We start from the raw sequence: 23,975 nt of genomic DNA, 5'->3' as shown, positions 1-23,975 counted from the left end.
AGCTATGTCTTCTCTCCTTAAATAAGTACTCACATGCAATTGCACCCAATTTCAAAGGGTTCAGCCACTCCCATGAAGCGCATTCGTGTTCTCCAGCTTAAGAACTCCTGGCCCAACGGGGATGGATGGGAATAGCTAGAAACATACTGATTTAAGTTTCTCATCTGATAGAATGGACCTGGAAGATTTAAGAACAGCTTTGTTCCCCTGTTTTATATGTGAGGGAACTAAGCCAAGCAGTTTTGCCCTGAGTTGATAAAACCACTAATAGTAACAATAATAGCTAATATTTCTGAAACTGCATGCCTCTTAACAGGTCTGTGGGGTAGGTACTTACTGTATTATTTATGTTTTACAGAAAAGGAAACTGAGGCTTTAAAAAGATAGGTAGCTTACCCTAGATCTCATAACTTGTCAGTACCAGATCTGAGAATGATCTCACATTCTCTGCACTCCACAACCAGTAGCTGACCACTGTACTAGTTTCCAGAGCAAGATAAGATTAGAGACCTAGCTACTGGTTCTCCATAGAATAATTTTTGCATTATACAGAATAACCTATGTAATTAATATGAAGATGGACTAATTTGCCTTGGAAGTAAGTATCATTCCATTAAAGGAATTTTCAACATTTATCAAATGACAGCTGACATTGAAGAAAAGATACAAGATCAGGTTGATTAAATGACTCTTAAACCTTACAAAAAATTCCATTGCTATATTTTTACTCAAGTATTATTTAGTACTTCAGAAGAGCTAGCTAAGATCCTTAGCTTTTTGCTTCACAAACATGTTGTCTTTATTGCCATTCAGGAAGTAGTATCTGGAAAGATGCTGTTCCATTCTTGGTAGGTTTAATATAAAAGCAGAGAGGAAGAAAGAGAGAAAAGGCAGCCTGGAAAATTGTAAAGGATTCATGCTGAGTTCAACCTTGCGTTCAACAAATGACAGCTTTGTGACTTGAGACAAATCAGTCACTCTCCTAGTTTGTTTAGATATGACTGGGAATAATAATCTCTATTGTATTGGGTTATTCTGAAGATTAAATGATCAAAAAGCCTGGCACATAGTAGGCATTTATCAAGTGTTATTTTAAAAATGAGAAAACAGGAACATAGAAAAAGAGTGAATAAAATAATGAACACTTCCATGTTAAACCACCAAAATTGGTTAGCATGCAATCGACAGAGTCATAGATGTAGATTACCCACCTTTACCTTAGCCCAAATTGTCTTTTTTTTGTCCTGTCTTGTTTTCTTTTCGTTTTTGTTTTTGTTTTTTGTGTCCTGTGGAATCCAGTGTCCTGGCTTGTTTTATGTGAAGCTTTCCTTGACTCTAGTGGGTAGAATTCATCACTTAAAGTGAGTCTTTGAGTTTCCACTGTAATTAAGAAATCAGATATCAGTTAAGCTTGTTGGTTTGTGTTTTTAAAAAAATAATCTATTTTTCTCTCAGCTTGCTGTTTTTGGTGTTCTGCAGTTTCACTGCAATGAATCTAAAGATGGTATTCTTGTTTATCCTGCTTAGCAATTACTGGGCTTCATGAATCTCTGAACTGGTATCTTCCATCACTTCTAGAAAATCCTTAGCTATTATCCCTTCAGATATTACCTCTATGCTATTCTTATTCTCCTTCCAAGTCTTCAGTTAAATAATTATAAGACCTTTTTACTCTCTCCTCGCATGACTCTTGTATTTTCTGTTTTCTCTTTCTGTGCTACCTTCTGAATAATTATTTCTGATCACTTTTTTTTTTTTTTTTTTGAGACAGAGTCTCTCTCTGTCGCCTAGGCTGGAATGTGGTGACATCATCTTGGCTCACTGCAGCCTCTGCCTCCTGGGGTTCAAACAATTTTCCTGCCTTAGCCTCCTGAGTCGCTGGGATTACAGGTGTGCACTACCACACCTGGCTAATTTTTGTATTTTTAGTAGAGACAAGGTTTTACTGTGTTGGCTAGTCTGGTCTTAAACTCCTGGCTTCATGTGATCCTCCTGCCTCGGCCTCCCAAAGTGCTGGGATTACAGGCATGAGCCACCTTACCCAGCCTATTTGGTTCTTTTAAAATATGCTCTATCACTCTAAATAGTTTTTAGAAGTTTTCTGAAGATATTTTTAGGCCTGTTTTTAATTTTTCGTGTGTATACAGTAAGGATTTTTTTTGTTATTTTGTATCTGATAACCTAGTGTCTGAATGTCTTTGGCCTCTTTCTGTTGTCTGTTTCTGTTGGTTCTCATTTATGGTGACTTATTTCCTTCCACGCCTTGTTATTTACTGTCCCTAGAAAATTATCAACAGGAATAATTTGAGACCTTGGATGAAGCCATCTTCCTTCAGAGAATATTCACGTTTGTTTCTCTAGGTTTGTAGGGTACCACAGGTCTTAGACCACTTTAAGCTAAATTTGAGGGTTTCTTGGACCAGTCAGGTGATACGTACTTGTAACTAAAATGCAGGTTCAGTCACTTGCTGCTTGCAAAGTCCAATGAACAAAAGCAATGTGTGGTATAAAGAAAGTGACTTTTTATTCCAAAGCGAACTTAGGGGAAGAAATACAGGCTTCCTACCTTAAGGGTACTGCTTCCCCCTTTGCAGCAGAAAGTGGACGCTTTTAAAGGGGGCCTATCAGGAATGGCATGCAGGGGAGGAAGCGAGCAAGTGGGGGGTCTGCATGCTAGTTTGGTGTCTTATCTACCAGGCAGCTGAATTGGCATCTTCATGGGTAGAAATAGGCTATAAAGGTGGCCGAAAACTCTCTAGATTGGCGAGAGTTTCATAGCAGGACTTTGGGTTGTAAATCGACTGTTATCTCTAGAGGTAACCCCCTGGTGGGTGATAGTTCCTACTCTGGAGCTTCCAAACACATAGTTAGATGAATTCCCCTTTTAGGGAGTCTCTGATGAAGAGGAAATAAAAGACTATAGTTGCATTTCTAAAGAACCAAGTAGAAAGTGGGGGAAAGGAGAAAAGAAGAGAGAGAAAAAGTAATGAACTATCTCTTAGAAAAATGAGGGTAATCAGGCAGGAGAAGGAAATAAAGGGTATTCAGTTAGGAAAAGAGGAAGTCAAATTGTCCCTGTTTGCAGATGACATGATTGTATATCTAGAAAACCCCATTGTCTCAGCCCAAAATCTCCTTAAGCTGATTAGCAACTTCAGCAAAGTCTCAGGATACAAAATCAATGTACAAAAATCACAAGCATTCTTGTACACCAGTCACAGACAGAGAGCCAAATCATGAGTGAACTCCCATTCACAATTGCTTCAAAGACAATAAAATACCTAGGAATCCAACTTACAAGGGATGTGAAGGACCTCTTCAAGGAGAACTACAAACCACTGCTCAATGAAATAAAAGAGGATACAAACAAATGGAAGAACATTCCATGCCCATGGGTTGGAAGAATCAATATCGTCAAAATGGCCATACTGCCCAAGGTAATTTATAGATTCAGTGCCATCCCCATCAAGCTACCAATGACTTTCTTCACAGAATTGGAAAAAACTACTTTAAAGTTCATATGGAACCAAAAAAGAGCCCACATTGCCAAGTCAATCCTAAGCCAAAAGAACAAAGCTGGAGGCATCACGCTACCTGACTTCAAACTATCCTACAAGGCTACAGTAACCAAAACAGCATGGTACTGGTACCACAACAGAGTCATAGATCAATGGAACAGAACAGAGCCCTCAGAAATAATGCCGCATATCTACAACTATCTGATCTTTGACAAACCTGACAAAAACAAGCAATGGGGAAAGGATTCCCTATTTAATAAATGGTGCTGGGAAAACTGGCTAGCCATATGTAGAAAGCTGCAACTGGATCCCTTCCTTACACCTTATACAAAAATTAATTCAAGATGGATTAAAGACTTAAATGTTAGACCTAAAACCATAAAAACCGTAAAAGAAAACCTAGGCAGTACCATTCAGGACATAGGCGTGGGCAAAGACTTCGTGTCTAAAACACCAAAAGCAGTGGCAACAAAAGCCAAAATTGACAAATGGGATCTAATTAAACTAAAGAGCTCCTGCACAGCAAAAGAAACTACCATCAGAGTGAACAGGCAACCTACAGAATGGGAGAAAATTTTTGCAACCTACTCATCTGACAAAGGGCTAATATCCAGAATCTACAATGAACTCAAACAAATTTACAAGAAAAAAACAAACAACCCCATCAAAAGGTGGGCAAAGGACATGAACAGACACTTCTCAAAAGAAGACATTTATGCAGCTAAAAAACACATGAAAAAATGCTCATCATCACTGGCCATCAGAGCAATGCAAATCAAAACCACAGTGAGATACCATCTCACACCAGTTAGAATGGCCATCATTAAAAAGTCAGGAAACAACAGGTGCTGGAGAGGATGTGGAGAAATAGGAACACTTTTACACTGTTGGTGGGACTGTAAACTAGTTCAACCATTGTGGAAGTCAGTGTGGCGATTCCTCAGGGATCTAGAACTAGAAATACCATTTGACCCAGCCATCCCATTACTGGGTATATACCCAAAGGACTATAAATCATGCTGCTATAAAGACACATGCACATGTATGTTTATTGCGGCACTATTCACAATAGCAAAGACTTGGAACCAACCCAAATGTCCAACAACAATAGATTGGATTAAGAAAATGTGGCACATATACACCATGGAATACTATGCAGCCATAAAAAATGATGAGTTCATGTCCTTTGTAGGGACATGGATGAAACTGGAAAACATCATTCTCAGTAAACTATCGCAAGGACAAAAAACCAAACACCGCATGTTCTCACTCATAGGTGGGAATTGAACAATGAGAACTCATGGACACAGGAAGGGGAACATCACACTCCAGGGACTGTTGTGGGGTGGGGCGGGGGGGCGGGGAGGGACAGCATTAGGAGATATACCTAATGCTAAATGACGAGTTAATGGGTGCAGCAAACCAACATGGCACATGGATACATATGTAACAAACCTGCACATTGTGCACATGTACCCTAAAACCTAAAGTATAATAATAAAATAAAATAAAGAAAAATGAGGGTACTCAGTTACATGCTTATGAAATCCTGTTTACCTCTGCTTCTCTCTTTAACCACTGGGACTCCACCTTAGGAAGGGAAATGCATCAGGGTTTTCACTTTGGGCAGCCATGGGCTATGGTAGCCCTCTCTCTTTTTCTTCAGGATTCTCAAAACCAATGTTAACATTTTCCCAATTGAAAAGTGAAATCAGGGAAAGGAACTCTGCTTACCTCTCTGAGTTCTAACTTTTCTTCAGTTTTGGCCTGGTAATTCCTTGCTATGTGATCAGTTCTTCAATGCCATTGAGAATTTTTTTTTTTTTAATGTTTGAGGTACTAATTTGGATTGTTGTCAGCAGAAGTGAGTTTGAAGACAATGAGAGATCATTTTGTCTGAATAACCTAGCCTGCAATGACTGTTACCCATTGACAACATAGAATAAAGCTTCTATTTGTGTAGAAAGACTGGAGACCAGTTATGATGCCTTAAAAGTTTTACAGAATGGCTTGACTATTTTTTTTAAAGAAACAGTATTCATCTATGAAAAGAGGCTATGTAAATAGACTAAATATGAAACATCAGATTTCCTGAATTATGTTATAAGCAAAAATCTTATTATGGTACCTTTTGCAGCAGAGCATGATGGTTAAGAATGCAGGCTCTGGAGTCAGGCCCATTGGGTCAGTCACAGCCAGCTCTTTACTGCTGGCTCAGCACCCTTGCACTGTAAGTGCTGTGAGAAAGGGGTCTGCATCATTCCTCCTCATCACTGTATCCACTATATTTGGCACATAACATAGTAGATGCTTGTTAAATACTTGACAGTGACTCAGTAAAAATTACTTAAGAGATTGTGTAGCATAAGGGTTAAGACCATGGTTCTAAAGTCAGGAAGATCTTGGTTTGGATCCTGACTTCTCAGTTTTACCAGTTGTGTGTCCTCCAGCAAATACGTTAAGTTTTTTATCTTTAGGATGAGTGTTCTTGTCTGTAGGATGGGACAATGATTGTGTCCACCTCATTGCGTTATTTTGAGGATTAATGAGAAAATGCTTGTGAAGTATCAGGCAGTGTCTATGCATATTAAGCCCTCAGTAAGTGCAAACTGGTGTTATTCTACAAGCATCAGATCCCTTAGCTATAAAATTGACAATGTTGTACTGACTTCAGAGTAATTATATTAAATGAGCTAAGTATTTACAGTACTGATCACAGCACCTTGTAAAAATGCGATAGATGATAGCTGTTATTAGTGGTAGTGTTTTGCAATAAGATTATGAAGATGAATATTATGTGAATCATTGGTCTAAATTTGTCTTTTATCTAATTGATTTGATATAATGGTTTTGCTAACTTAACTGATTACCTCCAGTACTAGGCCTTTTTTTGAAAAGTGAACTGATTTTTTAAGTATAAATTTGTGAAACATTTTTATCAGGTTGGATTTGGTGGGTTTTTTTTTAAGTTTCTGACAGAATACCTGTGGAGTAGTAACTATACTTGTCATCACTTTGGGACAGAAGCAACAAATTAAGACTGTAACTTCTAGATCTCTGTTTTAAATGGAGGAGCGAAGAGATAAAGGTCAAATTCTCTTATAACAAGGTCCATGGAGTATGGAAATTTGTTATTGTGCTGCAATTTTACTGGAAAAGATAGAAATTACACTTGTAGCCACAGGAGTTGTAAATGAGAGTTGACAGCCCAGATTTTTCCATTGAAGTTAGTCAGCAGAGGATAGTGGCTAAGTGAATAAAAGTACCTCTGAAGCCACTGCCTTTGCATTTCATTTATACCACTGTGGGTACCACTGCTGCTACTATGTTTGCTACCACAAATAGCTACATGTATTTGAATGCTTTCTATCTGCTAGACACTTCCTCTTACTCTCTCAGCAGTTTTCTGCAAGAAGTATTAACACTGTTTTACAGGTGAGGAAATTGAGTTTTAAAGAAGCCAAGGAGCTTGGCCATAGTCAAGCTAGTAAGTCAAAATGAGTCTAACTCCAAAACCAGAGCTTTTAACCACCACGCTGTATTGTCTTCCTAACAGAACATAGTGCTTAGTTTTCTGATAAAATTATTTCACAAACATTCACTCATCTTTTGCCTTCCACTGGGATAAAAAGAAAGGTATCTTGTTTTCTAGGATCTCAGAGTTAGAGGAGTCAATGAATAAATATTGAACAGAAATATTCTTTGAAATCATCATGATCACTGCCTTTTTTATTCAGTTGCTCTGTCTAGCCTTTTGAGTAGAGTAGGATGTGAAACCAGTAACTGAGTAAAGCAGATAAGAACACTGTTTCTGCCTCTCATTTCTCCTCTTAGATATTACAAGTTTGGGGATAGAACCTAGAATAGGAAACATGTGCAAACACAATAAATTTAGGTTAGATAGAAAGATTCGTTAGTTTTCTGACTAGGAAGGACTTTGCAGGATTTTTTGAGTATTTCTTTGTTTTTCTGTGCCCTATTTAGTTTGTGAGTTATCTTGGGGAAGATATTTTTGATATTAGCAAACTGGTAAGGCGTAGGAGAAAATAAACCTAAATTAGATGTTTGAAATTTATTGTAGGTTTTATTTTGTTTTGTTTTTTGAGATAGAGTTTCGCTCTGTTGCCCAGGCTGGAGCACAGTGGCACTATCTCGGCTCACTGCAACCTCTGCCTCCTGGGTTCAAGCGATTCTCCTGCCTCAGCCTTACAGGCACCTGCCACCATGCCTGGCTAATTTTTATATATTTTTTAGTAGAGTTGGGGTTTCACCATGTTGGCCAGGCTGGTCTTGAACTCCTGGACCTCAAGTGATCCACCCGTCTCAGCCTCCCAAAGCACTGGGATTACAGGCGTGAGCCACTGTGCCTGGCCTTATTGTAGGTTTTGATGTCAAGGAAAAGGAAAGGGAAAGATAAAAGCTAGCTAAACTTCAAGTATCTAACCAAGTTTAAAAGGAAAAAAAGTATGGATACAAAGGAGTTTTTATCATAGAATGCTGTTTCCTAGAATTCTCCTCTGGAATGTTTCTTAGATATTGAATATGGCTACTAAGGTAGAGGAAAATGAGAAACTACTGGAACCCCATGGCTCCTAATGTAGCAACAGGGATAAAGGTATCGTCAACAACAAAGAAGGGATTAGGAGGCTTGCCTTCAATACATTTGTAGTTCATTTGGTTAGGTGATTAGATTTTATCCTTCAGGTATTTTTCTATGAAATATTTTTAGTGTGTGTGTATTTATAAACACTACAGTATCTCAATAAGCTGGGAAATAATGAGACTGACAGTTGGGCATTGAGTTATGTGTACCTATAATTCTATTTCCCTTTAGATTTTTAAAAATACAAATAGTTTTATAATTAGGCATCATGCAGTTTTGCAGATAGGACTCAGAAAATCTTTAGCTAAAGAAAGATGCAAGTTTTATAAGTTATTCTAAGAATAACATAATGCATATTTCATCTTTTTCATTCTAGCCTTTAAATCTACAAGACAGCAGCCTTCCCGAAATGTCACTACTAAGAATTATTCAGAGGTAAGAAAAAAAGTTTTATAGTTGTGTATTAATAATTTATGTTTTCTGCATTATGAATTGTCAGCTCTCTGATTTACAAAGTAAATAAAAGAAGAAAAATAATGGAATATTAAAGCTGGAAGGAGCTTTACCAATTATCTCTAGGGCTCCCAGGATTTGATTTTTTTCTTGGTTGCTCTCTTTTTTTAAATAATGGTTATCATAGAAATCCATAAATGTTATGTATACAGTAATGTTTTCAAGGATAACAGTGTTGAACCCAAAGAGCTCATACATGGAATACTAATATTGAAGGTGAGTTCAGTGGATATAGAGGTTTTTTCTATACTGGGTTTCCTTTTGTTACTTATCTTCCCAAAATACTAGCTGTGCCTTAACAGCTGATGCTAGACTTAAGATGAACGAAAAGGCTGGAGTCCAGCGATCCATGTGGTTTGTCCTAGGTAGTCTGGGCCTTCTGCTCTTCCTTTCGATTCTAAGGAGAGTCCAATATGGGCTTGATTCTCTTATTATTTCACTTTCAAAACTGTGTGTCTTAACTCATGAGCTAATGCATCAGGGTTTCTCCATAGTGGCACTGTTGACATTTTGGACCAGATAATTCTTCGTTGTGAAGGATTGTCCTATGCATTGTAGGATATTTAACAGCATCCTTAGCTTCAGGGGCTGTTCGTTCAGTATTTGGTGTTTGGCTTCATCCTCATCTGTACTTAAGTTAGATGAAGATATGGCAAATGTTTGTATCAAATGTCAACATAACAGAAAATATAGAGACATAGTATTTTGGGTGGTAGAGTCAACAGTCAGAAATACCTTTATTGGGACTTAACACTAACAAATGGTATTTAAGAGGGACAAATTTAACAGAAAGAGATCTAGTATTTCCCACGTGGTCTGATACCTCATTTAAAGTTGGAGATGGAACACTGATGGTCTCACCTCTCATAAGAAACTAAGAGGAAAGTCACAAGGTCTGCATACGAGGCTATGCAAGTCATTCACCAATGTAACTGTGTTCCCTTAGGTGCTCAGGCTCCTGGGATGGCCAGGAGAGAGGTGAGCAGAAAGTAACATTTGTGAATGAAGAGGGACATTGGAGGGAGGTCAGACTGAGTGTTAGTTTTAATGGTTATGGCTTTCTGTCTCCTTTTTTGTGGCTCGTATATAACTCAGATTTAATCGTGTAATTCATTTCTTTATTTTCATTTTTATTCAGAGAGTCTATTCTTACAAAAACTGTTTGTTGCTTTGTTTCCTTGCCAGGTGATTGAGGTAGATGAATCAGATACGGAAGAAGACATTTTTCCTACCACTTCAAAGACAGATCAAAGGTAGGTGCAGTGATTTTCTGCAAAAAGAAACATCTGAAAAAAATTTAAAATTATCCAGAATTCCAAAGTTACACATTTTTCTATGCCATAGAAGTTTAACAGACTTATTTTCAACTAGCAAAGTATGTAGAGGAATGAAAACAGACCAAGGGCTAGTTTATAGAGTTGCTGCAGCATTAGTACAAGGATTTTCAGTGAAAATTGAAATAGCCTGTAATTTTTTTCCTTTTGACTTTATTAGTGCTTTTCTTTCTTTTTATTTATTTATTTTTTTTTTTTGAGACAGTGCCTCACTCTGTTGCCTAGACTGGAGTGCAGTAGTGTGATCTTGGCTCACTGCAACCACCACCTCCTGGGCTCAAGCAATTCTCCCACCTCAGCCTCCTGAATAGTTGGGATTACAGACATGCACCACCACACCTGGCTAATTTTTTGTATTTTTGGTAGACACAGGGTTTTGCCATGTTGCCCAAGCTGGTCTTGAACTCCTGAGGTCAGGTGATCCATCCACCTCAACCTCCCAAAGTGCTTGGATTGCAGATGTGAGCCACCACGCTTGGCCTCAGTGCTTTTCTTAATGGAAGACTATGTTCTCTCCAAGTAACAGAAAATAATTTTGTATTTTGCTAACATTTGATTTCAGCTTTTTGTCATTGTCTTATTTTTATATTCTCAACTACACATCGTGCTGTATTAAACACTAAAAAGGGGATCACATAGACTCAGTCTGCCTTCAGAGGACTTGCATGCTCTTCCTGTGTGTTTTGGGATTTTTTGTCCATTGCTGTTAAGCTTGACTTGATTCACTATTACCATTTGCTTTTATACATTAACATTTTGGTTGAATACTGCTTAACAAAAGCTCCATTAATGAGAATTTCTACTTAATAAATTAATCAACTGCCTTATTTTGTACTTATTTTCTGTTTGAGCATTATATTAGGTCTGATGAGGGAAGGGCATAATGAATGTTTTAATATGGCCTCTGCCTTCGGGTAACTTCAATTGTAGCGGAAAAGAGAAATGAACATATTTGAATTCATCAGAGAATGAATTAGTACATAATTAGGTGTAGAATTTTATATTACAGACCTGTAAGTGTGAGTGCTTATGGGCTGGTGAAAAGAGGAACAAGAAATATGGGCTAGAAGAAGCAGCTTCATGGAGGAAGTAAAATTGACCTGAGGTTTCAAAGATAAGATTTGGCTTAGTAGGGTGGAGAATGGTGGTCCCAGCTGAGAGTAAGGGCATGAGCAGGAACTCCAGAAAGAAGGGTGATTGAGGAAAAAGCCTTATATCAGTGTTTCTCAAGCTTTTTTTTCATGATCTCAGCCATTTCTTGATTATCCAAGGAGAAGAATTAAGTAACTTAGATGTAAGTCAATTTCTCCCTAACATTAGAAATTAAATACTTAAAGAATGAAATTTTTTTGGGTAGGGTTGAGTTTGAGAGGGCCAAAAACTATTGTAATAGCTACGGTTTTTCATCCCACTCTATCCCCTGGAGCCAGTTTTTGTTCTTTGTGATATTGACCCCACTGAGAATATAAGCTGTATGTGACTTAAAGGTTAATGTTAGAACAAGTGTAAGTATAGTTCCATGTTCACTTATTAGATCCTTTAAACATCATGCTAGGTTCTGGGGATAGAAAGATAAATGTCTCTAACTTCAAGGAATTTACACTTTAGTGGTATGCTAATTACAGGGCACTGCTAATCCACCAAGATAAATGTTTTATTCAGGTGTAATGAAATCTAAGGGATGTGCCAGTGTCTTCTTGGGAAAGGTCATTGAAGGTTTTACAAAGAAGATAGGTGGCATTTGAGCTGGTGATCAGCCGATCAGTTAGCACGCATTAAAGGAAACGATCTGGTGTAGAGAGAAGAAACAGTGGCATAGGACACGGGCATCTACTTTGAAGGATGGTCAGGGAAAGCCTCTGAGGAGGCTGCATTTAAGCTGAAATTTTAATAAGGGAAACGTGGCCTTGAGAAAAGCAGAGGGGCAAGTGCATGCAGCCTGTATTAGTCCATTTTCTCACTGCTGATAAAGACATACTGGAGACTGGGCAATTACAAAACAAAGAGGTTTAGTGGACTCAAATTTCTGCATAGCTGGGGAGGCCTCACAATCATGGCAGAAGGTGAAAGGCATGTCTCACATGGCAGCAGACAAAAGAAGAGAAAAAGAGCCAAGTGAAAGATCTTGTGAGACTTATTCACTACCACGAGAATAGTATGGGGGAACTGCCCCCGTGATTCAATTATCTCCCACCAGGTCCCTCCCAGAATACTTAGGAGTTATGAGAGCTACAATTCAAGATGAGATTTGGGTAGGGACACAGCCAAACCATATCACAGTCTATTGAAGAAGCAAGTGTACTAATGTTATTTAGGAGCCAGTGACTAAAGTGTGGTGGAAAAGGTGGTTTGAGATGAGAATAGAAAAGAGAGGCAGGGTAAATCATGCTGCAGGAACAGGTGAGCACTACAAAGGTTTTGGATGTTATTATAAATGCAGTGGGAATCCACAGGAGGATTTTAAGAGAGGAGAAGCACCTTCTGATTTACATTTACAAAGGATCACTGTGGTTGCAGAACAAGTGTAAACAAGCTTACCTGAAAGGAGGGTGCTCCTGGTAGCCCGAGCTAAGAGATGATGGAGGCTTGCACAGGCTGGTGGTAGGTGAAGTGGAGAAAACAGATGGTTTCAGGATATATTTTGAAGATAGACATGAGAAAACTTGAGGATGGATTAAATATTTGGAGTGAGGGAGAATAAGGAATCAAGATTGATTTTCTGGTTTCTTGCTTGAGCATTTACATTGTGCTATATATTGAGAAGGTCATAAAAGAAGGAGGGACAGATGTGTTGTAGGGAATGATAGGCATATAATTAAAAGTTCCACTTTAGATATGAAAAGTTTGAGATGCCTACAAACTTACATGAAGGGAGGTTATAGGCAATTGAATGTGTGAATTCAGAACTCAGATAAGGGTTTTGTTTTGTTTTGTTTTTTTGAGACGGAGTCTCGCTCTGTCTCCCAGGCTGGAGTGCAGTGGTAAGATCTCAGCTCACTGCAAGCTCTGCCTCCTGGATTCACGCCATTCTCCTGCCTCAGCCTCCCGAGTAGCTGGGACTACATGCCCTGCTACCATGCCCGGCTAATTTTTTGTATTTTTAGTAGAGACGGGGTTTCACCGTGTTAGCCAGGATGGTCTCGATCTCCTGACCTCGTGATCCGCCTGCCTCGGCCTCCCAAAGTGCTGGGATTACAGCCATGAGCCACCGTGCCCAGCCCAGATAAGGGGTTTGAAATGATACTTAGATTTACCTCTGGACAGCATGCAGATGGTACTTAAAACCATTGGGATGGATAGGATCACCTCAAAAAAGAAGGCAGAGCAGAAGAGGGTTTGTTTTCCTAGTCTGCAGTTTTAACCTTACTCAACCTTTGGGTAGAGTAGAAAAAAACAATAAAGACATGAGAAAAATCCAGGAGAGTATAGAGTTGCAGAAGGCTGTACTGGCCTTTATAGGAGTAAAAAAATACCAAGATGGGCACAGATGCAAGTCATTTTATATGTTTATGGTAAGTAGTGGAGGGACTTATTTTAGCTCACGAAGGTTTACTTGAATTTCTCAGGCTCATTTCTGTGTATTTAACAGGACTCCTTTGGTTCTAGCTGATAGAAACCAACCAGATTCTCTTACAGAGAAGGAGATTTATTGGAAGATTATCAGGATACCTCAGGTTTTGGAAGGAAGTAAGGGCCCGTTTCTGAGTCCTTGTTTGGTTGTTCTTGTCTCTGTAAATTGAAGCATACACAAATCAGATCTAGCTTTCTAAGTTTTTGTTTTTTTTTTTTCCCAGAAATGGATCAAAATGCTATTTTGATATTTTTTATATATGCTTAAGGATATTAAAGAAAAAATAGTTTGCTTTTGATATCACAGTAGATTGTTTACTTTTCAGCTGTATGAATGTCTGCCGATTTCTTTAGACATGAAATAGTAATATAACTCACAGTTGTTTGGCACTTCCTATGTGCCAGGCACTTCTCTGAGCATTTTACACCTGAATTAGCTTCTGTAGTGCTCACAACTTCCCCAGGAGATAGATTATAGTTATAACTTTATCATCCCCATTTTACAGATGAAGTGTGAAGCACAGTGGCTAAGTAACTTACCTAAGGTCACCCAACTAGTCATACAAGCCAGGCATTCTGACCCCAAACTCATCTCTGTTGTTGCTTCTTGGTACAGTAACTAACTTCTCTGGCCATTGTGCAAGCAATAAGAATCACTTAAGTTTTGAGAGGCTGTTTAAAATTTTAGAGGCAATTTCCAAAATTGACATTTTGGAAACACATCAGAAATCAGCTTTGGCAGATTGGTGTTTCTAATTACAGCATCTAAATGATAATTTAGACTGTTTTTGCAGAATTTTTTAGTAATTGCAGGTTATGCATGGTGTTTTATTTATAATTTAAACTATTTAAGCTCTGCCACTTACTAGAGTGGACCTTGATAAATGTGCTGATCTGCTACCTCTGAACTTTAGTTGCTCTTCAAGTTTGGCTGATAAATCCTTCTGTCCTTTCCTTTTGTGCAAAGGACCTGTGAATTTTTCTGTTTACTTCTGACATAAGATCTCGTGATTCTCATTCTTTTTTCCAGATAAAACTTTTGGACATATTTCTTTTGCTATAATGACATCCCAAAGCATGTTAATAAAATTGTAGACTAAGAATTTATAAACACTACTTTTATTGAAGACAGGAATCAGCAGACTTTTTCTTAACGGGCCAGATAGGGAGTATTTTAGGCTTGGCAGGTCAAGAGGCAAAACCAGGGATATTATATAGGTAGACACTTGTATAACCATTTAAAATGTAACCATTTCAAAATGTGAAAACCATTCTTAGCTTATAGGCCATAAAAAAAACAAAACCTGGTGGTGGGCTAGATTTGCTTACTGGCCCCGATCTAAAATGACTTAAATTTCTTATTAATTAAAAGACATAGGAATTTACTACAAGTTAAGCTTTATAAGAGTAGGAATCCGCTGGGCGTGGTGGCTCACGCCTGTAATCCTAGCACTTTGGGAGGCTGAGGTAGGCGGATCATGAGGTCAAGAGATAGAGGAGATAGAGACCATCCTGGCCAACATGGTGAAACCCCGTCTCTACTAAAAATACAAAAATTAGCCGGGCATGGTGGCATGCTGAGGGGGCTGATGCAGGAGAATCACTTGAACTGGGAGGTGGAGGTTCCAGTGAGCCTAGATGGTGCCACTGCACTCCAGCCTGGCGACAGAGTGAGACTCGATCTCAAAAAAAAGAGTAAAAAGAGTAGGAATTATGATTTTCTTATTAACTGAGATTTGAATAGAAAATATTTCAATGTTCCTATGGTTTTCAGAAGTGGAAGATGGTAATGGATACATTTTGGTATATGATAAGTACTATAATAATATAAGTAAGTATCGTTGTAGTACTTAATATGTGTCAGGCACTGTTCTAAGTGTTTAAGCATATTATCACATTTAGTCTTTATAAAACTATTATCCCCATTTTACAATGAGGAAATTGAAGCACAGAGAAGTTAAGTAACTTGCTCGAAGCCACATAGGTAGTAAAGGGCAAAACCAGAATTCAAACCTCGGCCCCAGAGTCCTTTTCCTTACAGTTAAGTTTTTTTGCCTCTAATGTAGATTTTAAGGGAATTGTGTGTTATTTATATTCATGGCAGCTGATGGATTGAAAAACTTAGCCAGAAAGGCACACTTGATGAATTATGTAGTTCATTGTGTTTGTTTTTGCTTTTGTTTTGCCTCAGGTGGTCCAGCACATCATCCAGCAAAATCATGTCCCAGAGTCAAGTATCGAAAGGAGTTGATTTTGAATCAAGTGAGGTAAATAAGTAATATTGTTAAATTTTAATTAATTTTCAACTTTGTAAAATTTAAATAGAGACTGCCAGCTAGTTGCTGAACTTTTTTTTCTTTGATAAATAACTTCATCTTTTACATTCAGGGAGTACATGTGCAGGTTTGTTACATGGGAATTGCGTGATGCTGAGGTTTGGTACAGATCCCATCACCCAGGTAGTGAGCAGTAGGCAGTTTTCCAACACACATCCCACTCTCAGCCTCCCCTCTCTAGTAGTCCCCAGTGTCTGTTTTTCCCATCTTCATGTCCACGTGAACTCAGTGTTTAGCTCCCACTTATAAGTGAGGACATGTGGTATTTGGTTTTCTGTTCCTGTTAATTTGCTTAGGATAGTGGCCTCCAGCTGCAAAGGACATAATTTTGTTCTTTTTATGGCTGCATAGTGTTCCATGTTACATATGTACCACCATTTTCTTTATCCAATCCATATTGATGGGCACTTAAGTTGATTCCATGTCTTTGCTACTGTGAGTAAGTGCTGCAGTAAACATATGAGTGCATGTGTCTTTATGGTAGAATGATTTCTTTTCCTTTGGTTATATAGCCAGTAATGGGATTGCTGGGTCAAATGGTAGCTCTGTTTTAAGTTCTTCGAGAAATTTCCAGATGGCTTATAATGGCTGAACGAATTTACATTCCAACAGTGTATAAGCATTCCCTTTTCTTGACAACCTCACTAGCATCTGTTGTTTTTTGACTTTTTAGTAATAGCCATTCTGACTGGTGTGAAATGGTATCATTGTGGTTTTGATTTACATTTCTCTGATGATTAGCAATGATAAGCACATTTTGTTGTTTGTTGGCTGGTTTGTATGTCTTCTTCTTTGTAATGTGCCTGTTCATGTCCTTTGCCCATTTTCTGATGAAGTTATTTGATTTTTCCTTACTGATTTATTTACATTCCTTTTAGATTCTTGATATTACACCTTTGTTGGATGCATATTTTGTGAATATTTTCTCCCATTCTGTAGGCTTTTTGTTTACTCTGCTGATAGTTTCTTTTCTCTTTTTTTTTTTTGAGATGGAGTTTCGCTCTTGTTGCCTGGGCTGGAGTGCAATGGTGCGACCTTGGCTCGCTGCAGTCTCCGCCTCCTGGGTTCAAGCAATTCTCCTGCCTCAGCCTCCCAAGTAGCTGGGATTACAGGTGCACGTCACCACGCCTGGCTAATTTTTTGAATCTTTAGTACAGACAGGGTTTCACCATGTTGGCCAGGCTGGTCTCAAACTCCTGACCTTATGATCCGCCTGCCTCAGCCTCCCAAAGTGCTAGGATTACAGACGTGAGCCACTGTGCCCAGCCTGATAGTTTATTTTACTGTGCAGAAGCTCTTTAGTTTAATGAGGTCCTACTTGTCCATTTGTGTTTTTGTTGCAGTTGCTTTTGGGGACTTAGCCAAAAATTATTTGCCAACGCCAATGTTGAGAAGGGTATTTTCTTGGTTTTCTTCTAGGATTATTATAGTTTGAGGTCTTACTATAAAATCTTTAATTCATCTTGAGTTAATTTTTGTATATGGTGAAAGGTAGGGATCCATTTTCTTCTGCACATTGCTAGCCAGTTATCCTAGCACCATTTATTGAATAGGGAGTCCTTTCCCCATTGCTTGTTTTTGTCAGCATTGTCAAAGATCAGATGGCTATAGATGCGCAGCTTTATTTCTGAGTTCTCTGTTCTGTTCCATTGGTCTGTGTGTCTGTTCTTGTACCAGTACCGTATTGTTTTGGTTACTATAGCCTTATAATATAGTTCAAAGTTGGGTAGTGTTATACTTCTGGCTTTGTTCTTTTTGCTTAGGGTTGCTTTGTCTATCTGGGTTCTTCTTTGGTTCCATGTGAATTTTAGGATAGTTTTTTTCTAATTTCTGTGAAAAATGACGTTGATAGTTTGATAGGGATAGCATTGAATCTGTAGGTAGCCCTGGGCAGTATAGTCATTTTAATGATACTGATTCTTCCAGTTCCTAAGCATGGAATGTTTTTGCGTTTGTGTTATCTGTGATTTCTTTCAGCAGTGTTTCATAGTTCTCCTTGTAGAGATCTTTCACCTCCTTGGTTAGCTATATAGCTGTGTATTTAATTTTGTCTGTAGCTATTGTAAATGGGATTGTGTTCTTGATTTGACTCTCAGTTTGAACGTTACTGGTGTATAGAAATGCTACTGACTTTTGTACACTTTTTTTTTTTTCAATTCTGAAACTTTGCTGAAGTCGTTTATCAGTTCTAGGAGCCTTTTGGCAGAGTCTTTAGGGTTTTCCAGGTACAGAATCATATCGTCAGCAAAACGAGATAGTTTGACTTACTTTCCTCTTTGGATGCCTTTTCTTTCTTTCTCTTGCCTGATTGCTCTGGCTAGGACCTCCAGTACTATGTTGAATAGGAGTGGTGAGAGTGGGCATTCTTGTCTTTTTCCAGTTCTCAGGGAGAATGGTTCTAGCTTTTACTTGTTCAGCATGATGTTGGCTGTGGATTTTCATAGATGGCTCTTATTATTTTGAGGTATGTTCCTTCAGTGCCTAGTCTGTTGAGGGTTTTCATCATGAAGGGATGTTGGATTTTATCAAAAGCTTTTTCTGTGTCTGTTGAAGTGATCATATCGTTTTTGATTTTAATTCTGCTTTTGTGGTGAGTCACATTTATGCATTTGCATATGTTGAATCAACCTTGTATCCCAAGAATAAAGCGTACTTGATCATGGTATATTAACTTTTTGATGTGCTGTGAGATTTGGTTTACTAGTTTCTTGAGGATTTTTGCATCTGTGTTCGTCAGGGATATTGGACTGAAGTTTCCTTTTTTTGTTGTGTCTCTGCCAGATTTTGGTATCAGGCTGATGCTGGCTTTGTAGAGTGAGTTAGGGAGGAGCTCCCCTCGATTTTTTTGGAATAATTTCTGTAGGATCGGTACCAGTTCTTTGTATGTCTGATAGAATATGGCTGTGAATCCATGTAGTCTAGGGCTTTTTTGGTTGGTCAGTTTTTTATTACTGATTAATTTCAGAATTTATTATTGGTCTGTTCAGGTTTTCACTTTCTTCCTGGTTCAGTCTTGGGAGTTTGTGTGTTTCGAGGGATTTATCCATTTCCGGTAGATTTTCTGCTGTGTGTGAATAGTTATTTATAGTAGTCTCTAAAGATCTTTTGTATTTCTGTGGGGTCAATTGTAATGTCATCTTTGTCATTTCTGATTGTACTTATTTGGATCTTCTCTTTTTTTCCTTTGTTAATCTAGCTAGCAGCCTATCAATTTTGTTTATTGTTTTAAAGAACCAATTCTTGATTTCATTGATCTTTGGTATGGATTTTTGCATCTCAGTTTTGTTCAGTTCTTCTCTAATTTATTTCTTTTCTTCTGCTAATTTGGGGGCTGTTTTGTTCTTTTATTTCTAGTTCCTCTAGGTACAATGTTAAATTGTTAATTTGATTTAAATTAACAAATTAAATTGTTAATTTGATTCTCTTAATGAAGGCGTTTAGTTCTGTAAGCTTTCCTTTTAACAGTTTTAGCTGCATCCCTAAGATTTTGTAAGTTGTGATTCAATTTTTATTTTCATTAATGAAATTAATTTCATTAATTAATGAATGAATTTTTATTAATTTCAAAGAATTTTTTTATTTCTGCCTTAATTTCATTATTGATCCAGGAGTTATCCAGGAGTAAATTGTTTAAGTTCCATGTGTTTGTGTAGTTTTGAGAGATCTTCTTAATATTGATATCTTTTTTTATTGCACTGTGGTCCAAGAGTATACTTGGTATGATTTTGATTTTTTTGAATTTATTTAGACTTACTTTATGACTGAACACGTGATCTATCTTAGAATATGTTCTGTGTGTAGATGGGAGGAATCTGCAGTTATTGGATGATGAAGTATTTTGTAGCTGTCAATTAGGTCTAATTGGTCAAATGTCAAGTTTAAGTCCTGAATTTGTTAGTTTTCTGCCTGGATGTTCTTTCTAACACTATCAGTGGGGTGTTGAAGCCTCCCACTATTACTCTGTTGCTGTCTGAGTCTTTTTTTAGGTTAAGAAGAACTTGATTTATGAATCTGGGCGTGTATATATTTGGCATAGTTAGGTCTTCCTGTTGAATCAAACCGTTTATCATTATGTAATGCCCTTCTTTGTCCCTTTTTACTGTTGGTTGGTTTAAAGTCGGCTATATCTGATAAAAGAGTTGTGACTCCTGCTCTTTTTTGTTTCTCATTTGCATGTTAGATATTTCTCCATCCCTTTACTATGAGCCTGTGTGTGTCATTACATGTGAAATGGGTCTCTTGATGACAGCAGTCAGGTCTTGTCCTTTTATCCAACTTGCCACTGTATTCCTTTTAAGTAGGGACATTTAGACAATTTATATTCAGAGTTAGTATTGATATATGAGATTTTGATCCTGCCATCGTATTGTTAACTGGTGGTTTTGTAGACTTGATTATGTAGTTGCTTTATAGCTATGTGCTTAAGTGTGTTTTTGTGGTAGTAGGTGGTGTTTTTTTGTTTCCATGTTTAGCACTCTCTTAAGGACCTCTTGTAAGGCTGATCTAGTTGTAATGAATTCCTCAGCATTTGCTTGCCTGAGAAGGATTTTATTTCTCCTTTGCTTATGAAGCTTAGTTTAGTGGGATATGAAATTCTTGGTTAGAATTTCTTTTTTCTTTAAGGATGCAGAAAATAGGTCCCCAGTCTCTTCTGGCTTGTAAGGTTTCTGCCTAGATGTCCGCTGGTAGCCTGATGGGGTTCCCTTTGTAAGTAACATGACCTTTCTGTCTAGCTGCCTTTAAGATCTTTTCTTTCGTGTTGACCTTGGTGAATCTCATGACTGTGTGCCTTGGGGATGGTCATCTTATATTATGTCTGATAGGAATTCTCTGTATTTCTTAATTTGCATATCAACCTTTCTAGCAAGATTGGAGAAATTTTTCTGGACTGTATCCTCAAATATGTTTTCCATATTGCTTATTCTGTCTCCTCTCTCAGGAATGCCAATGAGTCATAGGTTTTGCCTCTTTCCATAATCTCATATTTCTCAGAGGTTTTTTTTTCCATTCTTCTTCATTCTTTTTTCTTTATTTTTCTCTGACCAAGTAGATTTGAAGAACTGGTTTTTAAGCTCTGAGATTCTTTCCTCAGCTTGGTCTGTTATGTTGTTAATACTTTCAGTTGTATTATGAAATCCTTGTAGTGAATTTTTCAGTTCCAGAAGTTCAGTATGGTTCTTTCTTAAAATGGCTATTTTATCTTTCAGCTCTTGGATTGTTTTACTGTATTCATTGGATTGAGTTTTAACTTTCTCCTGAATCTTGATGAGCTTCCCTGCCATCCAGATTCTAAATTCTATATCTGTCATTTCAGTAATTTCAATCTGGTTAAGAACTATTGTTGGTGAGCTGGCAGGCTCATTTGGAGGTAAGGGGACATTCTGGCTTTTTGAATTGCCAGAATTCTTGCACTGATTCCTTCTAATGTTAGAGGGCTGTTGTTCCTTTAACTGCAGTGTAAGTTGAGTATAGTCAATTGGCCTTGCTTCTGGGTGCTTTCAGAGGGCCACAGCTCTATATAGATCTTTACTGTGGCTAGATTCTTGCCCTGGGTGTCACAGATGTATATTGGCAGAATTATTTTGGTGTTGTAGTTTTGGCTGTGATCCAGTAGCTGGCATTTAACATTAGTGTCCAGCGGATAGGCTGTTACTCAGCTGCATAGTTCTTTTGTATTTCTGCGTGTTTGCAGCCGTGCTCTGTGGTGGGGTTGGGGAGAGAGATGACCACTCACAAGGGCCACTCCTGGGCCATGGGTGAGGTCCCTCCTATCACTGGCACTGCACCTGCATTACTGTTGTTTGGTGTCTTGGGTTGCAGGGCTCCCTCAGAAAGAGGCCACGGCTGCCAGACAGGCCACAGCCTTCCCAGAGCAGCACTGTGGAGGAAGGCATGTCCCATTCCTGCATCAGCCCACGAACCCACGTGTCTCCCTTCTCTCAGTGTTCTGAAAGTGGGATTTCTCCCCCACTTGAGTGCCAGCCCCAGCTGTGTGCTGTAGCCCTGTAGCACTGGGACCAGCCTGTGGCTCCATTGTGTGGACCCTCAGGGTCAGGCACCAGCTGTGCTGGGGAATCTGAAATGCTCCCAGGCTGCCAGGAAGGTACTCAGGTGGAACCACCAGCAAAAAACAAGGCTGGGCAGCAGAGGCTGCCCTGTGCACACATTCCTGCAGGGCAGCTTGGCAGGGGCCCTGGAAGGGGCTGTAGGGGAGGAGGGCCTGCAGAAAAGATGTTCCTCTGTCCCACAGGGAAGCTGGCCCCACTCTGTCCTGCCCCAGCATTCAGGTGGGGCTAGTCCTACTCCAAGGGAACTAAGAAGTCTTGGGGGATGGGCGCCTATGGCCACCTTCTGCTGCAGCTGCCTTACGTATGAAAACCCCTGGGCTCCATGTATTCTGGAGCTCTGTCTCTGCCTACTGTTTGGGCCGATCCCCCTGCCAGTTGAAATGTCTCCAGGGGGCATGGAATCTTGTAGCTAGGATCCTTGAGGTCCATAGTGAGAGTGTGCTGCCCCATCATCCATTCACTCACCCCTTTCTAGGAGGCTTTCAAGGCCAAGAACCAGCCCTGGCATTGGGCAACCCCCACAAGGTTCCCAGCTTCCTCCCTCTTCAGCTTCCAGTTTGTATCACCTCTCTATCAACTCTTGGTGTTTTTTCTCCAAAGATCTGCTCAAAATATGTTGGCTTACTTGATATTTTGGTCTTTATCAGTGGCAGTGGTGCTTCTTGGCCCTGTCTAGTTGGCCATCTTGTCCTTCTTCCACTAAAATTTATTCTTAAAAATAGTTTCAGGCCGGGCGTGGTAGCTCATGCCTGTAATCCCAGCACTTTGGGAGGCTGAGGCAGGCGGATCACCTGAGGTCGGGAGTTCAAGACCAGCCTGACCAACATGGTGAAACCCCGTCTCTACTAAAAATACAAAATTAGCCGGGCATGGTGGCACATGCCTGTAGTCCCAGCTACTCAGGAGGCTGAGGCAGGAGAATCGCTTGAACCTGGGAGGTGGAGGTTGCAGTGAGTCAAGATTGCACCATTGCACTCCAGCTTGGGCAACAAGAGCCAAACTCCATCTCAAAAAAAAAAAAAAAAAATAGTTTCATTGATAACCTTCCTTTGAACTATAGTTAATGTTAAGAGTTAACAAGTAACATATGTTGAGTGCCCATTAGTGTAATTACCTCAGATATAAAAGTCCTGTAGATTTTTAAAATACGATATTCACTCAGTTCTTATTTGCCCAGTTAACAGTGGGATCAGAATTTTTTTTAGCTTCTACCATTTATTTATATTTGGAGAAATGATGATGATGATGATGATGATGATAACCCAAGAGCTTTTAATATTACTTTAATGAATATTTATCAAGTACTCACTATATGCTCTACATGTGTCATGTAGAGGGTGGCACATGGTGGTGATTTCATGACATGTAGGTATTCAGGCATTGTCTGAAATGTTCTCTGGGAGGATGCCTGGAAAACTCCAATTCCAGATCATGTCTGCAACCATGAAATCTCCACCATGAATGAGGAGGATGAGGAAGAGGAAGAGTTATAAGTCAGGAGTTGCCTCTTGCCTTTATTAATTTGCTGTTTCAATTAAGTTTAAATAAAACTACATGACTGAAGGATACTGCCCTTCCCCTTTCCTTCATGGCTGCCATTTGAAGGGCCTTTGCTAGTTTTTGTTGAATTTCTTGAAGGTGTTTCTTTTAGGCTCATCACCCCTTTCATTTTTTTTTAATTTAAAAAATTGTTAATTGTAGCAAAAGCATAACATAAAACTAACCATTATTAAGTGTACAGTTCAGTAGTGTTAAATAGATCCATATTAAACAGATCTTCAGCACTTTTTCATTTTGCAAAACTGAAAATCTATATCCCTGAAATAACAAGTCTCCGTTTCCCCTTCTTCATCCCCTGGTAACCACCATTCCTCTTTCACTTCCTATGAATTCAACTACTCTAGGTACTTCATATAAGTAGAATCATATAGTATTTGCCTTTTTGTGACTGGCTTATTTCACATAGCATAAGTTCCTGAAGGTTTATCTACGTTGTAGCCTGTGACTTACACCTTTCATTTTTAGCTTTGGCT

The 23,975-nt window shown here is 38.7% G+C and overlaps 1 protein-coding gene across 4 annotated transcripts in view; it reads left to right on the top strand.

Moving 5' to 3' along the window:
- Positions 1-23,975, top strand: part of MRE11 (MRE11 homolog, double strand break repair nuclease) — a 353,252-nt gene that overhangs the window by 327,293 nt on the left and 1,984 nt on the right. For all 4 annotated transcript variants that reach the window (XM_058446191.1, XM_058446190.1, XM_032167179.2 and 1 more), the window contains 3 exons: positions 8,498-8,556; positions 9,820-9,887; positions 15,730-15,805. In XM_058446191.1, coding sequence (XP_058302174.1) covers positions 8,498-8,556; positions 9,820-9,887; positions 15,730-15,805 — 203 coding nt within the window. The remainder of the gene's footprint in view (positions 1-8,497; positions 8,557-9,819; positions 9,888-15,729; positions 15,806-23,975) is intronic.

The sequence above is a fragment of the Hylobates moloch genome, unplaced genomic scaffold, assembly GCF_009828535.3.
Source record: "Hylobates moloch isolate HMO894 unplaced genomic scaffold, HMol_V3 SCAFFOLD_11, whole genome shotgun sequence".
Lineage (NCBI taxonomy): Eukaryota > Metazoa > Chordata > Mammalia > Primates > Hylobatidae > Hylobates > Hylobates moloch.
The sequence above is the reverse complement of the archived record's forward strand: the minus strand, read 5'-3'. Positions and strand labels throughout refer to the sequence as shown.